Genomic DNA, 25,948 nt, shown 5'->3' on the forward strand with positions numbered 1-25,948 from the left:
AAAGCCTGCTGTTATGGTTAGTATTCTGCCTTATTTTTTCATATGATTTCTTGAAAAGTTTAAAATATGCATTGATTCTAATTTTTACTTAACCCGTGAAATTCAATTTTAGTATTTGTTTTTCTGAGCAAGACATCCTGAAAAAGTTAGCATATTTTTTCAATGTGCCCCAACACCATTTCTTATTTATTATGGGTGCTGCTATTTCCCGACATTTGTTACCATAGCAATTATATACAGAATGCATAGGGTGTTGTGTGCGTGTAATGTGTGACATCATTGCAGTGATTGTCAGAACGTGTAAATCCACATTATCTGAGATTAGAATAATGCTGGTGCTTTGGCCAAATTAATCTTTGGTGTGTTTTTCTGGTACAAAGTACTTCCATCCATCCATTTTCCAACCCACTGAATCCGAACACAGGGTCACGGGGGTCTGCTGGAGCCAATCCCAGCCAACACAGGGCGCAAGGCAGGAACCAATCCTGGGCAGGGTGCCAACCCACCGCAGGACACAAAGTACTTCAATTTCTGATATTAAGACTTTGATTCTTTGTTAGTTTATTAGGCTTGATGAATGATAGACTAACAAACTTGGCCTGAATCCCAATTACATCTCATTTCCCAGTCCTCTTACATAAAATTTTCTCATTTGTGTCAGTACACCTATGACGGGAGGCAGCCCTGTTGTGGGTCACACTGCAATATACTGTAGCTAGCAATATGAACAGATTGGTGAAGATCAAGGCAAGCAACAGACAACTTCAAAGACATAACAACCTGCATAAAAAGTATATAATATCTAATAAAGTGTGCAAATTATTAAGAATAGTTTAAAAAAGGCTGTGATCACACATGTGTATCTAAGGGACACCTCCAAGACTCATCACATCCCACCAGGGAGGGACATTGTTGCTAACAGACGCCCCCTGAGGATAACTTTATAAAAATTAAAAAAGGCTTTATTTCCACAAAAAATGCGCTGTAAACCTGTGATGGTCTGAAGAGCACAATGGCAAAACAGAGTTGCCTGAAACACAAGGCAGTCCAAGCAAGTTAAGTCACAAATCACAAGTCTGGAGAAAGATCAAAAATCCAGAATTTTACAAAAGCACAGCAAAACACAAAAACTCACCAAAACTCCTTAGTGAAATCGAAATGAACAACCAGGAATTGTGGGATTTATTGGCCAGAGGGCAGTTCCTGGTGGTGACTGACAGGTGGTTCCCCTTTTTCTGGACTCACCCACAGAACACATGGGATATAACCAAGACATAGTACACAATGCAAATAATAAACAAATGAAACATTAACATAAATGACAGACACAAAATGAACAAAAAAGAAACAAAACTTTAAACTCCAGGCGGGTGAGGAACCCTGGCTGAAACATGACAAGCACCTATTATCGTGTAACTGTCTCCTGTACAGCAACAGACACTAAAAGGAGTGGCCGAGGGCAAACTGTGGACAAAAAGAAATAGCCTTGGGCACTGCACAGTTCATTAGTCAATCTGATTAATCATGTTCAGGTCTGCGTGGCCAACTCTTATTCTGGCCTTGTCCTACTCAAAACATTCATGATTTAAAACATTCCTATTTTAATTCATTAAATTTTCAATGGTTACTGTATTAAGCTGAAGTGTTAAAGTTTTTGGAATATAAACTAAGAAGAAAGAAATGGTTAGTATTTTTTAGTAAGAATCTAGTGAAACAGAAAGACACAAATGGTTCAGTATGCCATTTTTTTAGATAGATAGATAGATAGATAGATAGATAGATAGATAGATAGATAGATAGATAGATAGATCTTTTTGTCCCTAGGGGACAGCTGCTCATCAAATTAACATATATATATATATATGGACAGAGACAACTTTTTTCTAATTTTGGTTCTGTACATTACCACAATGAATTTTAAATGAAACAACTCAGATGCAGTTGAAGTGCAGACTTTCAGCTTTAATTCAGTGGGGTGAACAAAACGATTGCAGAAAAATATGAGGCAACTAAAGCATTTTTTTAACACAATCCCTTCATTTCAGGGGCTCAAAAGTAATTGGACAAATTAAATAACTGGAAATAAAATGTTCATTTCTAATACTTGGTTGAAAACCCTTTGCTGGCAATGATAGCTTGAAGTCTTGAACTCATGGACATCACCAGATGCTGAGTTTCTTCTTTTTTAATGCTCTGCCAGGCCTTTACTGCAGCGGCTTTACTTCAGTTACTTTACTTTACTTCAGCTGACAGAGCCGGTTATACTTCCTTAGAAGGCTGGTATCCTTCAACATCTGCAATAAGATGCTGCAGATGTTCTATCAGACGGTTGTGGTGAGCGCCCTCTTCTACGCGGTGGTGTGCTAGGGAGGCAGCATTAAGAAGAAAGGCACCTCACGCCTGGACAAACTGGTGAGGAAGGCAGGCTCTGTTGTTGGCATGGAGCTGGACAGTTTGACATCTGTGGCAGAGCAACTGGCGCTAAGCAGGCTCCTATCAATTATGGAGAATCCACTGCATCCACTAAACAGTGTCATCTCCAGACAGAAGAGCAGCTTCAGCGACAGACTGCTGTCACTGTCCTGCTCCACTGACAGACTGAGAAGATCGTTCCTCCCCCAAACTATGCGACTCTTCAATTCCACCCGGGGGGGTAAACATTAACATTATACATAGTTATTGTCTGTTTTTACCTGCATTATTGTCAATCTTTAATTTAATATTGTTTTTTTGTATCAGTAAGGTGCTGCTGGAGTATGTGAATTTCCCCTTGGAATTAGATAGATAGATAGATAGATAGATAGATAGATAGATAGATAGATAGATAGATAGATAGATAGATAGATAGATAGATACTTTATTAATCCCAATGGGATATCTATCTAACTGTATATAAGTAAACATATATATATACTATGGTCTGATTCTGATTGTGATGCATGGAATGGCAATGCATCTTGAGACCATTATTTCCATGCTGACTTACAGAAATACACCTTTAATTACACCAGGGCCAGCTTTAGCTTGCTTTACCTGGGAGTGCAGTCTAAAACATCAGAGGGGCATCTTGTTAGAGTGAACTTTCAGTTCATGGTTTTATCCTGACGTTTTTATGGGATTTTAGCAGTTCTCTATCTTCATAACTATCTCTTTGTGAGTCATAGCACACTCATTGAACCTGTACTTCAATGCTTATTTACTTAGACGCAATGGCAATCAATTTGAATTTAATATGTTTGAACTGCACATTGCCCAGATGTTCTTTAACTGATTTCCACACACTCATGAATTATTAATAGAAGTTTTTTTGTTGTTAATGGTTAAGTTAGTTATTTACCCACCCATCCCAACTTATTTATTAATTTATGAACTATAAATCTTTAAAAATCAAACTTTTGACTATGAAATGTTTTATATAATTTTTTTTATGTGACCCATGACCTTTTCCCATTTTGCACATTTCCATATCACTGCATCAGTCCTCTAGGTTTTATTATTTACTTATTTAATTATGGTCTTACAAAGTTCTGGGATCTATTTATTATTAACGATTTTTATTTTTTATTTTTAAAATTTTTATATGACCAGTGACCTTTGCTTTTTACAGAATGCCATATCGCAATAAAGTATTTTTTTAATTTAAGAAATATAAAATGTAAGGCTATGAAATATATTTACAATTAAGTTTTTTAACCTGTTCTTTTATGACACTTTTGTGACCAGTGACCTCTTTCATTTTTACATTTCATAGTATCAATCATTTGTATTTTACAGCAAAAACTCTAACAAACCTGTCCATATGTACAGCATTGGTTATCACCTTTTCAGGAGCTATGTATGCCATAACTATGAAGAGATCTATACAAGTTATGAACAAGGCTCATAAATTGGGCAAAGTCTACGTTAAATAAGTTTCAGTTTCTCTGTTGTGGTTTGGATGTGGGGGTGGATTCTTTTTTAACAAATCACCCAAACACTATTGCTGCAATAAAAAATAAAAAATTTATTCATAGTATGCTAATAATAGAAGATGAATATATGCACGTAGATACAGTATATATACAGCATGTACATACAATTAGATATATATACAAAGGAATACAGTAAAACCAAAAATAAATTTATGATAGCATTGTTTGAACTGTTTCTCTGTAAAAAAAAAAAAGGCACATAAGTTATGAATTCTGATCTTTCAATTCATGTGCTCAAGATAGATATGTTCTTGAGTATCTGCCCCGTGATGGTTGCATTGGTGTGCTAATAGCTACTCTACACTGGTTTACCAAATACACCCCCACAAACACACAGCTTTGTGTGTGTGTTTCAAGCTGCTCTGAATTTTCCTACTGATTTTGGGGAAAGAAATTAACAACTAATAAAGGCTTATCCTTCACAAAGAGTGTGACTTTTCAGTTACAGTCATATCACTAACCAGAATACATTTGCAGGCTTATCCTAACTATTGGGTTATAATAAATTGTTCTCAGAATCAAAGTAGTAAGGATTTGGCTATCCTTCTGGGTTGGCTTTTTCCAGTACACATGGATGAATGATCAGTATGCTTTTTTTCAACAACTCTTCTCCTAATTCTCTTTGGTTGCACATTCTGGTTGCATATGTTACTGCAGTTTATTCCAAGTTTTCATACACAGTGGTGCCTGTTTACTAGCATATCATTTACATCTGTGGACTGGTCGATGATCAGTCGACTCCCTCCTTATTCTAGACGAATGCATAGCTTTACATACAGTCTCTTTCTTGCTCGTGCACCTTGCTTTATTTTAGCAAGGTTTAGACCCATGGTACAATTGTCTAACTCCAGTAGACACAGTCTTCCACTCTTCCAGTTCTGCACCAGGGTGCTCTTGAGAATAAAAGGAAAATGCCCGGCTTTATATAAGATTGCAGGTAACTCCTAACACTTTTACATTTCAAAAGACTTTCATTTTTTGATTCTCTGGTTAACAATTTTTTTGGCACATCTTCTCAACTTTGATTCACATTCAGGGCTTGACAAAACATAATTTTGAACTCTCAGTTTTGCCTTTGGCTTGTTTAAAAGACTACACCTCTTCTCCTGATCCTTTTCAATTATTGCTGCTAGTCTGATTATCCTTAGCAGCACGGTATGTTTATAAAGTTTCCTGTAGTTTCGATATTGTGAAAGTTTTGTACTGTTCACTGCTGTAGGTTTAACGTACCTTCTCTAGTTTTTTTGTATTTTAACAGCTTTGCATCACCCACTGTAGTTTGGACCCTCTTGGACTCCTCTTGCACACAAACTCCAAACTGAACTGTCTAGATATGCTAAGGTAACATTTCTGTAATAATTTGTCACTCATTTTCAGTTTAAAGTTCCTGCTGCAACATTCAGTGCTAATGGTTGGCTTCTTATCTTCAATACAATGTCATATTTTCATTTCTTTGGCTAATTATCTCCTTATGAAGCTAAAATCTTACACTGATTAGGACAGGTAAAAAGCAGTAAAATATAGCCAGCTAAAACAGTCCTATTTTTCATATCACCCAAAACATTCCCATTGACTTGATCTTTATATTTTTTGCTGAGCAGCTCAGGTGTAAAACATTAAAAAATAAGGGGTTTGTCCTCCTGAGCCCTAAAGGCAGTGGTCACTCTGCTCGAGTCACTGCATCTCTTACTACAGCATTATCAGTTCCCAACTCAACTTTAATATGAAGAGCAATCCAAATATTAAAAAGCTGGCCCTGGCAACAAAAGTCTGCTTAGCATGATTACTACACTTAGTAGTAAACAGGTTCAGCTTCAGACAATTTTACAAGAGTGTGCTGACAAAGGCAATGCAATGTTATTTTTACTTTTTCAGAATGGGTTACAGTTTTAAAAACAGAACACAGTTTTAAATTAATCAGTCAATCAGATAGTTGTTTTTTTTTTAAAGCTAAAGGAGACATTTACATCCTGCCATAATAATAATAATAATAATTCACTACATTTATATAGCGCTTTTCTCAGTACTCAAAGCGCTATCCACACAGGGAGGAACCGGGAAGCGAACCCACAATCTTCCAGTTTCCTTACTGCAAAGCAGCAGCACTACCACTGCGCCATGTTCCAAAGGTGGCCGGTTTCCTTATTCCCTTCCAAAAATGCTGTCAGTATGCTTTAGATTTACTCGCTGTTAGTTTAAGGTCAAGCTCAGGCAGGCTTTATTTGCTTCTCTTTATGTGTCTCATATTTCATTTAACTGAACAGTATGGATCAGTTCTCCCCACCCTGATCATCAACTGTACCAAAGTCCACTTTTTCTCTGACATCTCCTCCACATTTGCCTTCTGTATGGTATGTCAGTGTTAAGACTGGTGTGGCAGAGCCAAGGTTTCTTTGCAGTATTGTCTTCTTCTTCTTTCGACAGCTCCCGTTAGGGGTTGCCACAGCAGATTATCTTCTTACATATCTTTCTGTCCTCTGCATCTTGCTCTGTTACACCCATCACCCGCATGTCCTCTCTCACCACATCCATAAACCTTCACTTAGGCCTTCCTATTTTCCTCTTCCCTAGCAGCTCTATCCTTAGCATCCTTCTCCCAATATACTCAGCATCTCTCCTCTGCACATGTCCAAACCAACGCAATCTCGCCTCTTTGACTTTGTCTCCCAACCGTCCAACTTGAGCTGACCCTCTAATGTACTCATTTCTAATCCTGTCCATCCTCATCACACCCAGTGCAAATCTTAGCATCTTTAATTCTGCTACCTCCAGCTCTGTCTCCTGGTTTATGGTCAGTGCCACTGTCTCCAACCCATATAACACAGCTGGTCTCACTACCGTCCTGTAGACCTTCCCTTTCACTCTTGCTGATATCCGTCTGTCACAAATCACTCCTGACACTCTTCTCAACCCATTCCACCCTGCCTGCACTCTTTTTTTCACCTTTCTTCCACAATCCCCCATTACTCTGTACTGTTGATCCCAAGTATTTAAACTCATCCACCTTCACCAACTCTACTCCCTGCATCCTCACCATTCCACTGACCTCCCTCTTATTTACACACATGTATTCTGTCATGTTCCTACTGACCTTCATTCCTCTCCTCTCTAGAGCATATCTCCACTTCTCCAGGGTCTCCTCAACTTGCTCCCTACTATCGCTACAGATCACAATGTCATCAGCAAACATCACAGTCCACGGGGACTCCTGTCTAATCTCATCTATCAACCTGTCCATCACCATTGCAAATAATAAAGGACTCAGAGCCGATCCCTGATGTAATCCCATCTCCACCTTGAATGCATCCATCACTCCTACCGCAGACCTCACCACAGTCACTCTTCTCTCGTACATATACTGTACAACTCTTACATACTTCTTTGCCACTCCCGACTTCATACAATACCACAGCTCCTCTCGAGGCACCCTGTCATATGCTTTCTCCAGGTCCACAAAGACGCAATGCAGCTCCCTCTGGCCTTCTCTAAACTTCTCCATCAACACCCTCAGAGCAAACATCGCATCTGTGGTGCTCTTTCTTGGCATGAAACCATACTACTCCTCATTAATCATCGCCTCACTTCTTAACCTACCTTCTACTACTCTTTCCAATAACTTCATGATGTGGCTCAACAATTTTATCCCCCTGTAGTTACTGCAGTCCTGCATATCCCCCTTATTTTTAAATATCGGCACCAGTACACTTCTTCTTCACTCCTCAGGCATCCTCTCACTTTCCAAGATTCCATTAAACAATCTGGTTAAAAACTCCACTGCCATCTCTCCTAAACATCTCCATGCTTCCACAGGTATGTCATCTGGACCAACGGCTTTTCCATTCTTCATCCTCTTCATAGCAGTCCTTACTTCCTCCTTGCTAATCCGCTGCACTTCCTGATTCACTATCTCCACATCATCAAACCTCTTTTCTCTCTCGTTCTCTTCCATCATTAGCCTCTCAAAGTACTCTTTCCATCTGCTCAACACACTCTCCTCGCTTGTGAGTACGTTTCCATCTTTATCCTTTATTACCCTAACCTGCTGCACATCTTCCCCATCTTGGTCCCACTGTCTAGCCAGATGGTATAGGTCCTTTTCTCCCTCCTTAGTGTCCAACCTCTTATACATAACTCATCATACGCTTTTCCTTTAGCCTTCGCCACCTCCCTCTTCACCTTGCGCCTTATCTCCTTGTAATCCTATCTATTTTCTGTATCTCTCTGACTATTCCACTTCTTCTTTGCCATCCTCTTCCTCTGTATACTCTCCTGTACTTCCCCATTCCACGACCAGGTTTCCTTTTCCTCCTTCCTCTGTCCAGATGTCCCCCCGTCCTCCAATACTCTCCAAAATTTCTTTACAACAGAGAACCCCTGAAAATTTAAAAAACCTCCAAAACAAAGTACCATCAGGTATTTTCTTCCAGTTCAAGCACAAGAAAAAACAAACCCGAAAGTGAAAACAATCCATTATTACATGAACTATCTAAATATGCAGCGTGTAAACATCATTGATGTTTTTATGAAGTTAAAGCAAAATTTAATATTTTAGAGCTTTGTTGTCTGTCAATGGCTATGGGAAAAAAACAATTACAAGCTTTTACATACAACTGAATCAAAACACTAAAAGAAATATTTAAAAGATGTAAACAAGTGAAAATCGTAAGCATCTCACAAAGATAATAATATACACTCAAATTTCACAATATTTCAACTGATTATCCGTTTCATTTAAAAAAATAATCCTTTCCTGTAAAATTGTGTTTTACAATTACCATCAACAAAAGCAAGTCACTAGGAAAAGCAGATATTCATCTAATGCAGGAATGGTTTACTGATGGACAATTGTATATGGTATGTTCAAGAGTAAGCAGCTACAGTGACCTAATAATAAGTCCACCCTTGATGCAATATTCATTTGGAAATGGAAAATAACATGCCAAATATTTGAAACCCCTCTTCCACAAAAATATTTTCAAGTTTAGAGGAGGTGGAAATACAATTTCAATTTTTGCACATTTGAAATCAGAGTAGTAAGGATAATTTTAGGGGTAGTTAAACACAAATTCCATTACTTATTATTAGAATGACACCTTTATCCAAAAGCAAATTACAGCATCTGAGATAGAACTGGTTATATTTCATCTGTTTTTGGACCACAGGGAGGTGAAGACCTCACAGTCACACAGTGTCAGTCGCAGGATTTTGAAAGCCTAGGTCTGAAGCCTTAAGCATTCCATCACACTGCCTGCCAGCAATATTAGCCTTTAGTAAAAACCCTACGAAAATTATACACAGAAAAGTACCAAGTTACATAGTACTTCGAATATGTCCAATTAACTGATGGCACTATAACTGAGGCCCATTGTCTTTTGAAATGTCCTAGGTAACACAGTTGGTATAAAAATAAAACTGTTTTTTATGTGATGAAATTCTACATTTTTAAAAATATAGTACAGGTTATTAACTAAAGCACATGGTTCCCAGTCAGACTTGCTTGTATAGTATGTTCTACTTCAGGAATTTATTTCAAAAGTAAAACACCATTAATACCACAGGACACAGAGCACAAATAACAACTGGATGAGTCCAATTAAACTCTGAAATATTTTTTCTGATGAGAACACAGTTTCCATGTTGTTAGTTTTTAAATTAATTTTTCTGTAAAGTGCGGTCAATAATTTACAGCTTTTTAAACTTTCATCCTCTTTATTCACAGATCCATCCGCATTCTGAGCTTGCTTCTTTCAATTCAGTCTATTGCAGAAACACAAACAAGCACACTAACAGCAGGACATTTGACAGAAACTTTAAGCCAACATGCACTTGTTTGGAATGTCATGGAAATTCAATGTTCCATCTGAAAGTCCAGGCACAATTTATAAAGTGGCTGGACCTGGAATCTACTCTGGGTCTGTAGAACAGCAATGCAAAATTTTTAACTAATGTGAAGACCTTCTCATAGTTATGATTTTTTTCATTTTGGCTCCTGACATTTTACTTTATATGTTTACACAAATAATTTCTATGATACTGACAAACACAGTTCATCAACTTCTTGCAAAAGCCACCTATGCAGTGAATTATAATTGACAGTAGGATTAAGTTGAGGGAGAGGTTTGGCATTATGCGCACAAACTATGTTAACTAGAAAGTAGACAGCACTAGGTTCTAGTCTCACTTGTATATAGCAGTGCACTATTATTGTGTGTATAGCCTTCGGAAAATGCTTCTGAATTAAATGAAATAACTTTTACCTGCCTGTATATTATACTAACTGTACTTTCACATTTATTCATTCTTTATCTTTAAATGTTTCTTGGTCATCATTACAGGTGCCTGTCCCAGTAGAAACCGGATGAAGGTAAGGACTTGATTGGACTCCAATCCAGAATATCAAAAATGTGTTAAATGCATCAGACTGATTCAAGTCAATACTGCGTTATGACAAAGAATATTTGATCCAGATCCTAACAGAATGTGTTATGTAATCCCAATGAGTCAGTTACACGGGTGTAGAGCATGACCATGTGCTTTATTTAGTTTCTCCTAAATCAACAGGTGTAATGGCTATGATGAGAAGCAGCCAGACATTATTTAAATAGGGGAAGTAAGACAGTAGACAGGAGCCAGGCCAAGATCAGAATACCAAATTGTCAAAATGTGAATAAAGCTACCAAACCAAAACATTATCAAATAATTGGTGTTAAACAAGTCCAAAAAGTCCCTCTGGTCTAATGCCCTTCCCTTACCTTAACTAATTTGAAAATAATTTAGACCATTTGAGAGGCCGCACAGTGAGTCACATGTGACACCATTGACAATGTGGTAGTGACACTAACAGGACCACAGCCATATAAAAACATTCCAAAATGATATTGATAATCAGTATAACAGTAAGGAAAATATTTGTACAATGACACCAAAAAAATAATGATAAAAATGCTTCATAAAAGTTGAAAAGTATTCACAATACATGGGATGCACTGCTCACATAAAGGTACAGTAATTCCATTTTCTAGTTGAAATACCAACAAGCATTCAGATATCAAAAACTGACTAGAACTTGTGCCTGGAAGGGGTTATTCTACTCCCTAAAGATTAAAAGGTTTGATAAAGAAGTGTACACTTAATACCTGTATTATTCAGTCAACCAAGCCCCAAGGAGTCAAATTTGCCTAAAATCATCTTACAAGTTGAAATTTTTGCATTCTTTAGTTAATTTTATGTTTAAAAACACACCCATGCTCTAAATGAGGTTTGAGAATACAACCAAATGAAAGCTCCCTAACACAGGAAAATGGCAGAGGCCTTGTGTGTGCCTGTGTCCAAGCAGAGACAGTCTGTACAAACTAAAGCACAGACGCCTCATCAAAAAAAAAAAATATTTGTAAAGTAGTAGACTGTATAAGACATGTTGCTACTATGGTGCAATGTTAATGTGATATTGAAAGATACAGAGATTTATAACATGTCTCAAGACAACATGGGTAATTTATAATAGCTTATTCAACACCTGTTCTACTAGAAGTGCAAGGGTATTATTTTTATAAAAATCCCTAGGTATCATATGCCAATGGCAATATTTATATTCAGACCTTAAATTAATGAATTTTATTACATATATTATTTATTCAGTACTTCAACTACAAGATGCTTTTTAACACAAAACTCTTCGTAATTATACACAGATACCTGTATATATTCATAATTAAATGGCCAGTATAGAAGTTAGTACTGCTGCCTCTGTATGTGGCCCCCATGAGGTGTCTGAATGTTCTTCCACCGTCTGCATCAGCTTCCTTCCACATTCCAAAGATGTACGTGTTGTCTGGCCCAATATGGGTGAGGGATGTCTTCTGTCTTGGTTTAATCCTGCTCTGTAAAAAATCTAGAAGCCTGCAAATGGGTAATGGATAACACCAACATTTTATTTTCTGATAAAATAAATAAATAAATGGATGGACATACAACACATATTTTGTACTGTATATATCTATTATGTCCTTCAAGCTGTTCTTGCTACATTCACTTGAAACAGTCTCTCACACTTTGGAAAAAGTAGTATTGCAGGAGCTTAATTTTGAAGTATTGTTTTTCTTTTTGGAGGCAGAGACAAACACTTTGCGGAAATTCTGTCCTGACAAAAAGTACAAAATGGGATCTAAACAGCTGTTAGCACTGGCCAGAGGCCTGGTCACTTTATAAGCAATGTTTGAAGCTGCCAGCATGTTGCATTCCACATTGAGCTGCCTGAAGATGTAATAAATGGTCCGAGTGATGTGAAAAGGCAAAAAGCAGAGGATGAAAACAAGTAGGACAATCACAATCATCCTGATTGATTTTTTCTTAATCCGGGAAGAGGCGGTGCCTTCAGCACTAGCCTGCATAAGCTGCTTGGTCATTAGGCAATAACAGACAATGACAGTCAGGATGGGCAAACAGAAGAGCATCACAGATATTATGGAGCTGTAAACCAGAAACTGGGGAAACAATTGAGGGGGTGTTGTGTCATAGCAGAGGACATTGCCGTTGTTGTTATATGTTTGGGAGAAATAAAAGATGGGAGCTTGGCAAGACACAACAATGATCCAGATGAGCACAGAACATATGCGGGCACGGCGCACATTAAGCCATTCCAAGGATCGTATTGGAAAACAGATGCCCAAAAAACGGTGAATGCTGATGCAGGAAAGAAAGAGGATACTGCAGTAGAGGTTGTTATAAAAAAGGAATCTAATGATTCTGCACATGGCATCACCAAAAGGCCAGTTATTTTCGTTGGCATAGTAGTATATGAGAAATGGCAGGCTGATGACATACAAGGTGTCAGAGATGGACAGATTAAACATGTAAATAGTGCTGCAGGTCCATTGTTTCATGCGAAAGGTGAAGATGAAAAGGGCAAAAGCATTAAGGATCAGCCCAATAACAAAGACAATCCCATAACAGGTTGGCAGTAAAATGTACTTAAAGTTCTCATTTAAGTCACATTTGTACAGGCTGCTTTGGTTCATACTTGAAACATTTACAAAGGGATTGGTTACTGGATCCATTTTTCACACAGTTCCATTTGCACCTTTCCGTCTGTTTTCCTAAAAGTTGAAAAAAATATAAATAAAGTCAGAGGATGCCAAAGGAACATTACAGTCTCAATCATACACTGTTTGCTTTGGGTACTAGATTATAGTTTTTTTAGGTTTCAGAAACTAATAGCTACAATTAGTACTCTAATGTAATTTGAACTGGATTTCCACCTGGAAAGGCACAAAATACAATAAAAATAATAAATCAGCAGACCAAAATACATGGTCATTAATGCTCTTTTCATCCCATTTTTCTAAATCGCCTAACCTCAGCTAGTGAACTCTCTTTTTAACTGAAAATTAATATTTTATACTTCCTGCTGCATGAATCACATACCAGAAGCTGCTGAGCCATTCTGATATTCCTGACCAAGCTGGTTTTTTGAAGGACTAGATACTAAATCTACAATCATATAACCAGCAAGCTTCCAAATGTAGTTTCAGAGCTATCAATCTACTTTGTGCTGGTAGTACCCAACATTTGTCATTATTATTGAGATGAGAATGTGATGCGTGTTCTGTTTTAATGTTGCCTGTACCTGGTAGTCATAAAGAGATGAGAAATTATTCTGACATGTCAAGGTGAAATGTGTCTTTGTTATGTGAGATGGGCATTGAACTTGTGGAATATGATGGTGAACAAGAAAACTAATCAATATGCTGTGTAAACACAAACATATAACAGTTTAATCAATTATTTCTAACAGTCATCTGTTTTTTTTAATTTATTTTACTGGGCACACTTTTGGATATCTCAGGATATAAAAACAAATCCTACCTGAATTTCCCCTTTTAAAATACTGAATTTGCCAATTTCAACATGCTGATCCTCAGGTTGTGTCTACTACATAAGAAGTATCATGCTCTGATTATCCCAGGAATGTGATTTAGTAGCAGTTATTTAAATGTGTGGACCACTCAAAGCACTAGTTTTCCTACCTAAAGTTACTACTGTATTTATGAAAGTCAAGTTTCTCTGTTTACATGAAAAATGAAACGTTTTATTGTCTGTGACACTTCACTTTTTATATCTTTTATGATTTTTCCTCCCAAATCTCAAAGATATGTATGCTAGGTTAATTAGTGATACTAAAACCTATTCACTGTGGTTGTGAGGGGGCCACAAGATGGTCCCTACCTCATACCTGAGGCAGCCAGGATAGACTCCAGCTTTCTGAGTCCATACCTTTCCTGTAAAAACCACACTAAGCTTGCTCATAAGATAATTCTGAATCCATTTCAATACTGTAAAAAGCAGTAGTTTAAACATTTATTCTCTTAGTTCACCCATCCAATTATCTTGTGATTTTTTTTCTTCCCTTTCAGGCTTGTGGGAAGTCAGTTTATCCTAACAGCTTAGGAGGTGTGAGTTAATCACAGACTCCCATTATCACTCACGCCAGCTTATTCAGATGACTAATTAATGCAACATACATAAACACCAGAAGACCAGGAGAAATCCCAAGTAGATGGTGATGAATGTAAAAACTGAACTTTGACAGTGACCAAACTAGAAATGAAACCTGGATCTCTGATCATCCAATGGATCATCCTTATCTTCTTTATGACTTATTGACATATTATTGTTAATTTTACTTTGCAACTCTTTTATGCAAAGGCCACCTATATAGTAATTACTAATGTCAGGGTTAGGCTTCACAGTAAGTTCAAAATTGTTCATGCAAATGATATGGCAAAGTAGCTGGAGGGATGCACACCATAAATTGCTGGTTCACCTCCACCTCTACATTACCTATAACAGAGAGTAAGTTGTATATCCTACGAGTGCTTCAAATGCAAGAAAATATAAGTCTATCATATGTGGGACATGTGTAATGCTAAGGCTAATTGAAACCCATGAACAGAAGAAACAACTGATGTAGATCAAACCCTACCAAAATATGTTCTGTAAATCCAATTTGAATCAACTGAGGGAAGAAGAACCTATAAACATGTCCTTTTTGCCCAGTGTTCTTAGACACCATTAAAATAAATGTAACCCACATTATTTTTTTATTCAAATTAGCATTCAGATACCAGCATACCTGGCTTCATTGTATTCATAAGAAGATCAAAAGATGGACAATTCATACTTTTCACATGCAGTGAATAAAGCTTTAAGGACTCACATATAATATCATGTCACAAGATGTAATGTTTACATTCTTCAGTGCCCATTTTCAAGATAAGGTGACAAAACCCAGCCAAACAAAGGCTTACAAAAACAAGAAAGCTACAGCACTGACGTCTCACTGAAACTGCTTTTATTCTCAAAATAGCAGTCTGTATGTTCAAGATGCATTGACTCCCAGCCATGCAAATAACACTTATTTCTGACGGAAATTATATTATTTATAGACAAATAAAAAAAAAACCTGCCTGAAGACACCAAAGTTAATATAAAGTTCAGTATCGTAGTTACTAGATGCAACAGATGTTTTTTTTTTATTATTATGTAAAAATACAGCATTTTATACTTCGGTATGTGTACAATTATATGCAATAATTTAAAAATATGTATTATAATAAATTTATATAAATATTGAGATTTTTGAGACCCCGATAACCCTGCAACTGCACTGTTACTCTGTACTGCAGACAGGGATTGGATGTACCCCGCCAATTCAAGTGCAAGTTAACAGGCTCACCACGTAATGTGTCTATTGCCCAAAAGTTGATGCGGGGAACATTTAAAACCAGCCACTGGCCTGGCCTTGCACTCACTTTCTGTCATCTCTCCAAGGAAGGCTATCTGTTCTTTTAATCTGAGGAAGGGAGCTAATACAGGATGGCATCAGCGTCACCTCTTGCTTGCTTGTTGTGCATTTTGAGTGCTAAACTGACAGCTCCCATTTGAAATTGCTTTCGATTGTTCCTGTCTTCACAACAATAAAGCTGACTCTTTTGTAAACCTGGACTCGCCTCCTTCATTCTTGTGCAAGTCTGTGACCCACACACATCATATTAAACTACATGTATTGAGCAATGATAATGCTGTGACACAGTGGTAAGTACTGTGTAGCTTCTCTTTCTTGCAGTTTTAAAGACTCCTAGTGGGTCTGGTTATCTGTCTACTGTATGTTGAATGGGAATGTTCTCCCATTATTTCTATAGGATTTCTCTACAGTAAGTATTCTACATCTCCTTTCACATCCTGAAAACACGTATATTACGCTTATAAGTCCAATAAAAGTTATTTGTGGATGTGTGAATGAATATACCCAATGAACCAGCATTATGTTAAAGGTTGGTTACTGTTTTATGTCTGAAACTGCTGAGGTGGACACTAGCCATCCCCCCGCAACCCTCTAATGGATAAAACCTCTTTAGAAAATTAGCCATAATAAGACTGCATACGAATGTAACGTGTACAAATATGCAGTACAGTTTTTATGGATGTAAAGGGCGAGTGCCTATTGCAAACACTTCCAACTTCATGAAAAATTCTGGAATTCACTAAGCACAATGTCACAATCTTGGGATAAGGAGGAGTTCTGTTTTAAAAGGCTGTTTCTCTACATCAAACAAATATCAAGCTCTCTGTGGAAATTCTGTCTAGACTAAAGATACAAAATGGGATATAAACAGCTGTTAGTACTGGCCATAGGCCTCATCACTTTAAAAACGATGTTTGAGGCCTCCAGCATGTAACTTTCCATGTTGAGCTGCCTGAAGATGCAATAAATAGCCTCTGTGATGTGAAAAGGCAGAAAATAGAGAATAAAAACAATAACAATAATCATCCTGACTGATTTCTTCTTAGTCTGCGAAAAGGAGGTGCCTTCAACACTAGGCTGCATAAAGGCTATGCCATACTATGCAGTTTTTTACAGTGATGTTTCAGTTATAGCCTTCATTTACATAATCTTAGAGAAACGGAAGCAGTCAGCAGCACGCTCCTGTGAAGTCAGACATTTAATGCTACTAGCCCAGTAACTTGCTACAACAAAATCATTTAATTGTGTCTTCAGTCATAGGGATGGGTTCTGTGTGCTCTCTGTGAGAGTTGAAATCATTGAATGCTCCTCTGGAAGTGCAATGCACTTAATGAAGGCTAAGAGAATAAGGAACATGTGTGTTTTGAGAGAAGAGACACTCCTCTTTCCAATGTCTTATGTATTAAAAACCACAACAGAATTGGTAAAAGAAAAAAAAAAGTACAGAGATTGCAGCTCAACTCACCATAGCTTTTTATTCCTTAATTCAGTACCAGCTCCGGAAGGCAGCAAGTTATTAGCTGTGACAAAAAGGGGCAGGCACAACTGTCCTGGAAGGTCAGCACACAGTTAGTATATATGGAATGGCTCACCATTTTCAGTTGTTTATACTTTTGCGGTCCAGTGATGACATCAGAAACTGTATTCAACATGCCCCACAACTAAAAGTCGCATAATGCGACATCCTCTTAAGCTGCCTGGCCCTCAGGCAACAGCGGGCGATGACTGTCAGGACAGGTAAACATAAGGGCATCACAGCCGTTACAGAGGTGTAAACCAGGAATTGGGAAATCAAATTTGGTGGGGTTGTGTCATTCCATACTTCCTCCCCTGTCTTGATGTTGATCTGAGATAAATAAATGACTAACATTTGACAAGACACAACCAAACCAGCAAAGCACATGTGCAGGCAATTGCCACTGCCATGACTATATAAGAAAGTAAGTGCCATCAGTGTCCTGATGCTGATGCAGGACAGAAAGAGGTACAAGTTGCTGTAAAACAGGAATCTGGCCTCTGCACATGATATCACTAAAAGGCCATTTGTCTTTCTTTTCATAGTAAATGTGGGTGACAAACTAGCATCCCAGCTGACACAGACCCTGCTCCCTTACCTGGCCAGAAGGCTTTGATAATGGAAAATCAGGGAGGGAGAGGCAACATCTCCTTTTCATAAAATGGCCCACAGCCATCAACAGCACCTTGGATGGACTTGGGAACCAGGAAGGACAGTACAGTGTTTGACTACCTGTTTGGACTGTGTCCCCTTCTACACAGGGTGGCAGCATTCTGTCTGGCGGTCACTGGCGGTCCCTGGCACTGATGTCTGCTGGACTGTATAGGAGTTGTAGTCACATGGACTTGTCCTATCAGGTTCTATGGGTGCCACCAGTAGGAGCTTTGAGATAGTGACGAAAGAAAGACCATCATGATCTTGCGTGACAAAGAAGTGCATCCCGTGTCTGGAGTTAAAAGACAGCCCTCCACTCGACTCGGGAGTCAGAATCAAGAGAGGAGCTGGACAACACTCGCCTGAGAAGAGTGGAGGAAGAAACAAAAGAATTGGATTTAATTGAATTAAACTGAAGAAGCCAATCAGAAATACTGTTTGAAAATAAAAATAACCTTTTGTTGAACCTAAACTGTTCTTGTGTAGTTTTGTCTGCAGTTTGGGGCACAGTTGTGTCCCCTACTGGCCACATAATATACAAAAAAATGGAAGCCTGATGACACTAAGGGTGTTAGAAATGGATAGGTTAAACATGTAAATTGTGATGTAGCTGCACCATTTAATGTAAAATAGAAAGACAAAGAGGGCAAATGCATTAAGGATCAGACCAATAACAAAGACAATCCCATAGCAGATTGGAGTATTTTTGAGTTTCTTTTGATAAAAAACACCACTGGTGTTCATAACCAAAGAGTTTAAAGACAGATATTTATTGCCCCCAGTCCTCACATAGTTTTGTCATTCTTTATAATGAAAAAAAGAAAAAGAATAAATGAGAAAATGGCAAAGAAAATTTCATTATTTCATTCACTGTTGCCTTTGATCACTGTAAGGACATCAGAGTTACAGAGGAGAATTATAAAATAAAAGCTGAATGGATTAATGGTACACCAATAGACCTAATGTTACTTTTGTCAATCTTCTCATTCCATTTTGCCACTCCTTTATCCTCTGCCTGTGCATTCTCCTTTTATCTCAAAATGCATACTGTAATAAAAAAGGTTTTCTCTGTAACAGGAGAAGGGATAAAATAAAGGAGTAAGAGGGGGGGTTGGTCGCTTCAGTGCAAAACCAGCTACAAAGATTGGAATGTTTGGGATGATAGCGAAAGAATGTGCAAAAACTTGCTTCTCATAAAGAGTTTCAGAATGTTATGGGAATACAGTCAAGGCCATGTACTTGTTTTTCACTTCGAGGGGCTTCATTGCAAGCAACGCTTGTTATTGTGTGTCTTCTGATACTAGGCACCATCTCAGTGAGGGCCAAGTAGAAGAAAAACAATAAGATGTCCCGTGGGAAGAAGGTGTGCAGAAACTGATCACTTCTGTATACACTGCTTACACGTAAGCCATTTTGGGTAAGGACACTCAATTAGTATATAAGGGAAGGTTCCGCCCTCAGTTTCTTTGGAAGCTCAACCGTGGGGAACGTGCACACCGCCCGGTATTGGACCAGGCTCACGAGTTGATCCTCTGACGAGACTGACACGCGGGCTCCTTCAGTCTACTGGTCTAGGATGATGGCTCTGGGTCTTTTGATATTACTGTAAGTATAGTATAATTCACATATCTGTATTACTGTAAGTTAATAGTATAAATCACATATCTTTATATATATTACTGTAAGTCAATAGTACAATTCCTATATCTGCATGTATATTGCTATTATATTGTATGTAACTGATATTATATTTGAACAAGTAAACAATTGAAGTATTGGACCTTTCCTCTCTGATTCTTGCCTGCTTATTTTCTGTTAAAACCTTTGAACCATTTTCCCAAACTAAAACACATACCTAAACTGAACATTGTCATTGCTGGCACTGTTGTTTCTAAAATATTCTGCATATGAGAAAAAAAAATCATCTGGTCTCAGTAAAACTTTGTGTTTTTGACCTTCTGGCTTCTAAACCTGCTTATAGCTGCCACTTGTACACACTAATCCAAACCAAATGTCCTCCTGTAACTTGCTATTGGAGACTGCTGTACATACTTTAAGTCTAGAAATTTCAAGATCTGTTCAAGACACTCCTTAAGTGACAATCCATGCCATTCACACAAATAGCTGCCAAGAGATGACTGACGCAAGCCATCTTTTCCACTTCAGATCATTATATAAAAATACCTGACAGCCACCTATGTAAAGTGATAAATACTTCATAAAAACTCATTGCCACAAGTACTGCTGTAAGCAAAGTAAATAAGTCAACTTATGTGAAAATAAAATGTAACCTACAAGGAAGGCAGAGAGGCACAGTGGTTAGTGTAGCTTCATGGATCCAGCATCCTGGGTTTGAATACTATACTGTCTTGTGTATAAAGGAGCCAGGATAGACTTTCTCCCCATTCATCCTAAACTGTATAAGGCAGGTTTCAGAATTGTATGTTTTGTAAACACAGCCAAAGAGGTACTAATATAAACAGTACAGATACTGTTGATAAACTTTACTCAAAGTAGGCGGGTTTAAGAATGTTATCCATAAAGTAATACATATGGGAAAAATATGTATGCTGGGTATACTCAGTTTTACTAATTCTTAAAGTGAAGCTTCTTGTTCATAAACAATAACTGTTTGTCATGTTAACATATCACTGCACTTCCCTGTATTATCACAATATTTCCTACTGTTGGAAAATCCTGAAAATAAATATGTGCCAGGAATACAAGGTAGCACTTGGTCATATTGGTATCTTAGACAGGTAATGGATCCTCAGAGAGTGGCAATGTTTTTGTCTCCTTGATTCTGTTTACTCGCTCTTCATCTATGTCATATACAGATGTCACTACTATCTGAACAGAGAAAAATGAGCTGTCAAGCAAATCTGCTAAAATGCCACAATGATTTTTTCCTTTAGATAAATAGTGTAGGCAGACTGGTTTAATTCAATGGAATCTTTGGTTACAGTGGGAATTAGGGAAGTACACCACCATTTCTTTGTCTCCATATTTTGAACATGCACGATGCATTTTCTCTTATTAAGGCACAAAGTATGTTGTATTTAATAAGGTATACAATGAAGTTTTAAATCTATATACAGTATATATTAACCCAGCCACAGGGGATGCACAAACCAGTGTGTTTCTTTGTGCCAGTCATAAGCCTGGATAAATGGGGAGGGTTACGTCAGGAAGGGCATCCGGTGTAAAATTTTGCCAAATCAATGTGCAGACAAAGATGATCTGCTGTGGCAACCCTTAATGGGAGCAGCCGAAAGAAGAAGAAGACAGTAAATTTATTGCAAAGCTGACTGGCTCATTGACTCACTCATCAACAAAAACACAATTTCTAATTTATTTAAAAATTTTGAATTTGGCAAGATGGCACTTCTATGTGAGCAGGTATCTGCTAAAAAGCACATTTAGATATATCAATATTTAGGGGTAAACCCCGCCCCCACAACAGAAAAACTAAATAGCCCAAAAACATTTTGTTGGATTTATTTGAAATTTTTTGATGTTATAGAAAAAAGAAAATTAACCAACATGCATCTTTTTATTTCTTGATAAATTATTTATTTGTCGATGTTTATTAATATTATATAAACCTAATGAGTTGCACTGAGTGTGCTTTATGCAAATGAAGCAAATAGAACCACTTACCAGCAGGGTGGACGGACGACTAAAGATGGGGTTGTGTCCTGGACAGGAAACAAAGAGACGTGATCATGCTATGAAATGGAAAGTGAAAGTCTGACAAAGCTCAAGAATGATATGAAGATCAATAGTTAGCAAGCACTGTTTATTGTTGTCGACTATCAGTTCTCTTAGATGTGTACCAGCTCTTATTTTGGTTATCTTTTCTGCTCTGTCATTCTCCCGGCGTGACCTATCAAGTGCCACAAGGCAAGTTAAGTTTTAAGCAACGTCAAGCACTCTCACATGATTGGTTTGGATATTTTGGCTGTGGAAAGGTTTTGATCCTTGGGAGTTTCAGAAAGCATGGGTGCTTTATCAAAGGTTGAAAAGTGTGGTAACAGATAAACAGTTCTTCCAAACTTGTTTGTGGAAGGGGGAGTGAACAAGGTTGTGAAGCAGTTCAGAAGTGCTGCACAGCATCCAAGAAAAAAGGCGCACAAACACGCAGCTTAGAAGAAACATAACTGATTACCCATTTAAATTCAAAATTCCCAGTACGAAGACACCAGGAAAAGCAGGAATTGATCTAAGGCAGGGATGTTTTACTCATGAACAATTTTATACAGCCTATCAAAGAGGAAGCAGCTCCAGTAGCCTAATAATATGACCCACAACATTACAATTGGTTACATTTCTTTTATTTTTCCAGGTGAAGTGACTTGCTCATAGTCACACAATGTCAGCAGTAGGCTATAACGTCCTAGGTCCAAAGCCTTAACCAATACAACACTCTACAAATACAACAATAATATTAGCCTTTGGTTTAAAAAATAAAAAAAACTACAAATATTGTCTAAAGAAAACCACTTAGTTATATAGTACGTCTGACACACCCAATTAATCGACGGCACTCTGATGGAGGCCCATTATCTGGACAAAGCTGGGTAACACAGCTAGAGTGTTATATTAAAGCACTACTGCGTGCATTATAACAAAATAATTAAATGAATTTACTTATATATTCACTATCTATAATCATGAACCACGAAAAATTTAAACTACCATTTATTACATAGCATTTATGCATCCAAAGTTTTGTACAATAAGCACTTCATAAATCTATAATAAAAAACAAAAATTGTCTCACCAGAACGTTTTGGCAATGAATTACTGTAGCTTTAGCAATCAAATGGGTATATCTGGTTAGAAATGGCAGTAAAATTAATCTATTTTAATAATCTCTATAATGGGGCAACGTTAAGGTATATTATAGCTTCAGCTCCATTTTATGCACAATATGCCTGAACCCTTTATTGTCATCAATATTTTATACTATAACTGTGATATTCAGTGCTTATTCTAATGTCAAAGGTAAATCTGAATTGAAATCCTGACGTAATCTTGATGTAACACAAGTTGCATTCTTTCATAAAATTTTGAATCTTTCTGCTTTACTTCAGAACTTAATAATAATAATAATAATAATATTAAGGGTGCACATTGCATATTTATGCTTGTTGTGTCTGTAGAATATTTCATTATGACATGAGAAACCATATTTGGCTTTGCTGTCTGGTTTACTTAAAAAACCAATTGACTTAAATTCTATTTTCCATACTGACTAGCCACCTCTAGCAAAATCAGTAGTATTGACACATATTGTATTAAAGAAGATAGAGCAAGCAGTCTGTAAGCAAATGAACTATTACTAAGTGCCACCTATAGGATCTGATTTGAAATGCATTTTTTACTGTAAATGCAGTATTTTTACCATGAAAACGGACAAAACCATAAGGAAAAAAAAATCATGATTACCACTTGTATGTAAATATTTTAGCATTCCTAATTTGCATGTATATCTGTCAAAGTAATAAATTACTTTCAATATTTATGTAAGTTGGAATACAACAATATGTAGGTCTTGGTTAATAACTTAAATCTGAAAAACGGCAAGTGAGACTGTGAGCAGTATATTTTTCACTATGATAAACCTGATCTTGGCATAAATGTGCATGTGAGGATATGTTTTATTACAAATTCAAAAGAATGTCACTTTAACGTTTAAATCTTAACAAGCACCTTATGTAGCCATAGATACTGTAGAGAAATGTGCTCATGCCATCACTTAATCATTCCTGCCTGATGGTGTAGAAAAGGATGCCCATGGGCTAAACAGAATAGTGTTAATGAAATAGTGGACATCATCTTAATGTTCATGGGCTGCATCATCTATAAAGGCATCAATCTTTTTAGCAGGAAAGCTAGACTGAATTAAATTTTCAAACTTGTAAGTATGTCACCCTTCCACTGCATGCTCAAAGAAGTCTATTCAACTAAATGTTTGGTTATGCCCACTTCTAAACCAAATGCATGCAAAACAATGTTTTGGAATGTTATGAAGTAAGAGTTTTAGTTTTAAGGCTATGTAGTTAAGATGGCCAGGTGGAATCATGTCTTTGACAAGGAAATCATGCATAAAGATTTTATCTCAATTGTTTATTGTCTGGGTGAAATCTTACGCAAGAAAGCCCAGAATATTTTTGGAGTTAGTGAAACTCTTCAGTCACATACCTAATGAAGGCTGCACAGATGAAACACTGCATCTGTTACTATTTTCAGAGTTAGAATACCCTTTGCTTTTTTCCTTTTTAGTCCACAATTATTATTTGATTAATCTCTTCTCTTCCCTTTATATTACCTATGAAAACAAAGCTTCTGCAGGTATCAAAAAGAATGACATTAGAAATAATAACTGTCCATAGTACTGCAAAACCTAAGTATGCATTTAGCAAATAAATAAAAAAGGAAAGGTAGATGTACTAGCAATAAAAATGTTTGCTTTAATATAAGAACCTTTTTTAAATTTAATTACAAACATTCCTTCAACTACTAGAATGTTTGAGTTTAAATATATACACTTTATATTAAACAAAGGAAAGAACTTTGGACTTTAAACCAATTAAATCTCCTGTCACAGTTATTTTTTTCACGCTTTACATAAGTACCTCTTCTTCAAGTTATTACCAAGATGTTCAACGGGCACTAAATGTGTATCTTAAATTAAAAGGTATTTCTCTGTCTGGTCTTTGGTAACTAGAACAATTACTGGGGGAAAGTATCAAAACTCACAAAACTAAAAAGAGAAGAAATGTAAATGAAAATACACCATACACATGAAAATACAATTTTAACAATAATACAGATATAGAGGATTTGCTAAATTTCCTTGTAGAGAAAAGCCAAGCAAAATGACACCTTTTATTGGCTAACTAAAAAGATTACAATATGCAAGCTTTCGAGGCAACTCAGGCCCCTTCTTCAGGCAAGATGTAATTTCCTTGAAATGTATTCATACACCCATATACAGTTTTGACCCTACAGAATTACAGAAGAAATAAGTAAACAAATTAAACAATTCTAACATTTGAAGGTTGGAATTTGTCTCTAATTAAAAAACGTTAATCCAGGAATATGCTGCCATTGTCCTACTCCTAGATTGTTGTTTTTGTAATTACATGTAGGTTACATTGCCATCTATACATTTAGCTCTTTCAGGGACATCGATAACCAGCACAAAACCTGGCAGCATAGGACTCTAGGCAGAAACAAACTCCAGATAGTGTATCATAATTCATTCTTTCATACAAATAACAGCAATGGTTTTTATAAATATCTACATAAAATGAGTATGAGGTATTCAAGTCAGGTATAATGTCTCATACATTCAGTCAGTAGTTAGAAGAGAATAGCCACCATCTATTCTAGAGCTCAGTAACTTAGACTCTGAACCACACTGTCACACTATTATAGACTCTGTACATTAACAAAACAAAAGACATCCAAAACCAGGCCAACTCATAGGTACACCCACCACTCTGTTTTGCACCATTGCTTGACTAGTCATTAGAATATTCTGTTGGGTTAGAAGACATTGCTGACAAAAAAGAATGCTCCTTTATATTTTTCATTTAATTTCACGTAACTTCATATTTAATTTCATGTGTGGTTATTTCTTTATGCCAATCAATAGGCTTATAAATCTAATTAAAGATATACAGAATATGCTGCACAGCATTTAAACATACTTTGTTAGCCATTTATGTCAATAGAAATTTGGAAAGTTAAAAAAGACAACACTAAGGAGTTTATGGTTCAGCCCATATTCCAAAACTAGAATTAACTGAGTCAGCAAAGAAAATAAATGGACTAAAATAGCAGTTATGGGTTATCGCCAGTAACTAGGAACTAGTAGGAACTAATATTTCTCCACAAAGTAATGTATATCTAAAATCTCTATACTGAATAATTAATTTCAGTAAACAGAAGAAAAAAAATAGTATTTATGAATAAAAAAATAGTATCCATTTA

At 36.8% G+C, this 25,948-nt stretch overlaps 2 protein-coding genes across 5 annotated transcripts in view; both read right to left on the reverse strand.

Moving 5' to 3' along the window:
• Window positions 1–11,462: 11,462 nt before the first annotated feature.
• The window catches only part of LOC114650606 (P2Y purinoceptor 2-like), a 244,288-nt gene continuing 229,802 nt past the window's right edge, over window positions 11,463–25,948 (reverse strand). The window contains exon 3 of one of the 2 annotated variants that reach the window (XM_051926830.1): window positions 11,463–11,666. The gene's annotated coding sequence lies outside the window, so the exon portion shown is untranslated. The remainder of the gene's footprint in view (window positions 11,667–25,948) is intronic. The other variant, XM_051926828.1, reaches the window with a different exon arrangement.
• Window positions 11,803–25,948, reverse strand: part of LOC114650604 (P2Y purinoceptor 2-like) — a 146,386-nt gene continuing 132,240 nt past the window's right edge. The window contains exons 2-3 of one of the 3 annotated variants that reach the window (XM_051926824.1): window positions 21,598–21,642; window positions 11,803–13,058 (exon numbers count right to left, since the gene is read on the reverse strand). In XM_051926824.1, the coding sequence (XP_051782784.1) occupies window positions 12,017–13,027 (1,011 nt within the window). In that variant the 5' untranslated portion in view covers window positions 13,028–13,058; window positions 21,598–21,642 and the 3' untranslated portion in view covers window positions 11,803–12,016. Of the gene's footprint in view, window positions 13,067–21,597; window positions 22,453–25,948 lie in introns of those variants that run through there. The other 2 variants (XM_051926825.1, XM_028800354.2) reach the window with 2 other exon arrangements.

This window comes from Erpetoichthys calabaricus, chromosome 4 (genome assembly GCF_900747795.2).
Source record: "Erpetoichthys calabaricus chromosome 4, fErpCal1.3, whole genome shotgun sequence".
Taxonomy (NCBI): Eukaryota; Metazoa; Chordata; class Cladistia; order Polypteriformes; family Polypteridae; genus Erpetoichthys; species Erpetoichthys calabaricus.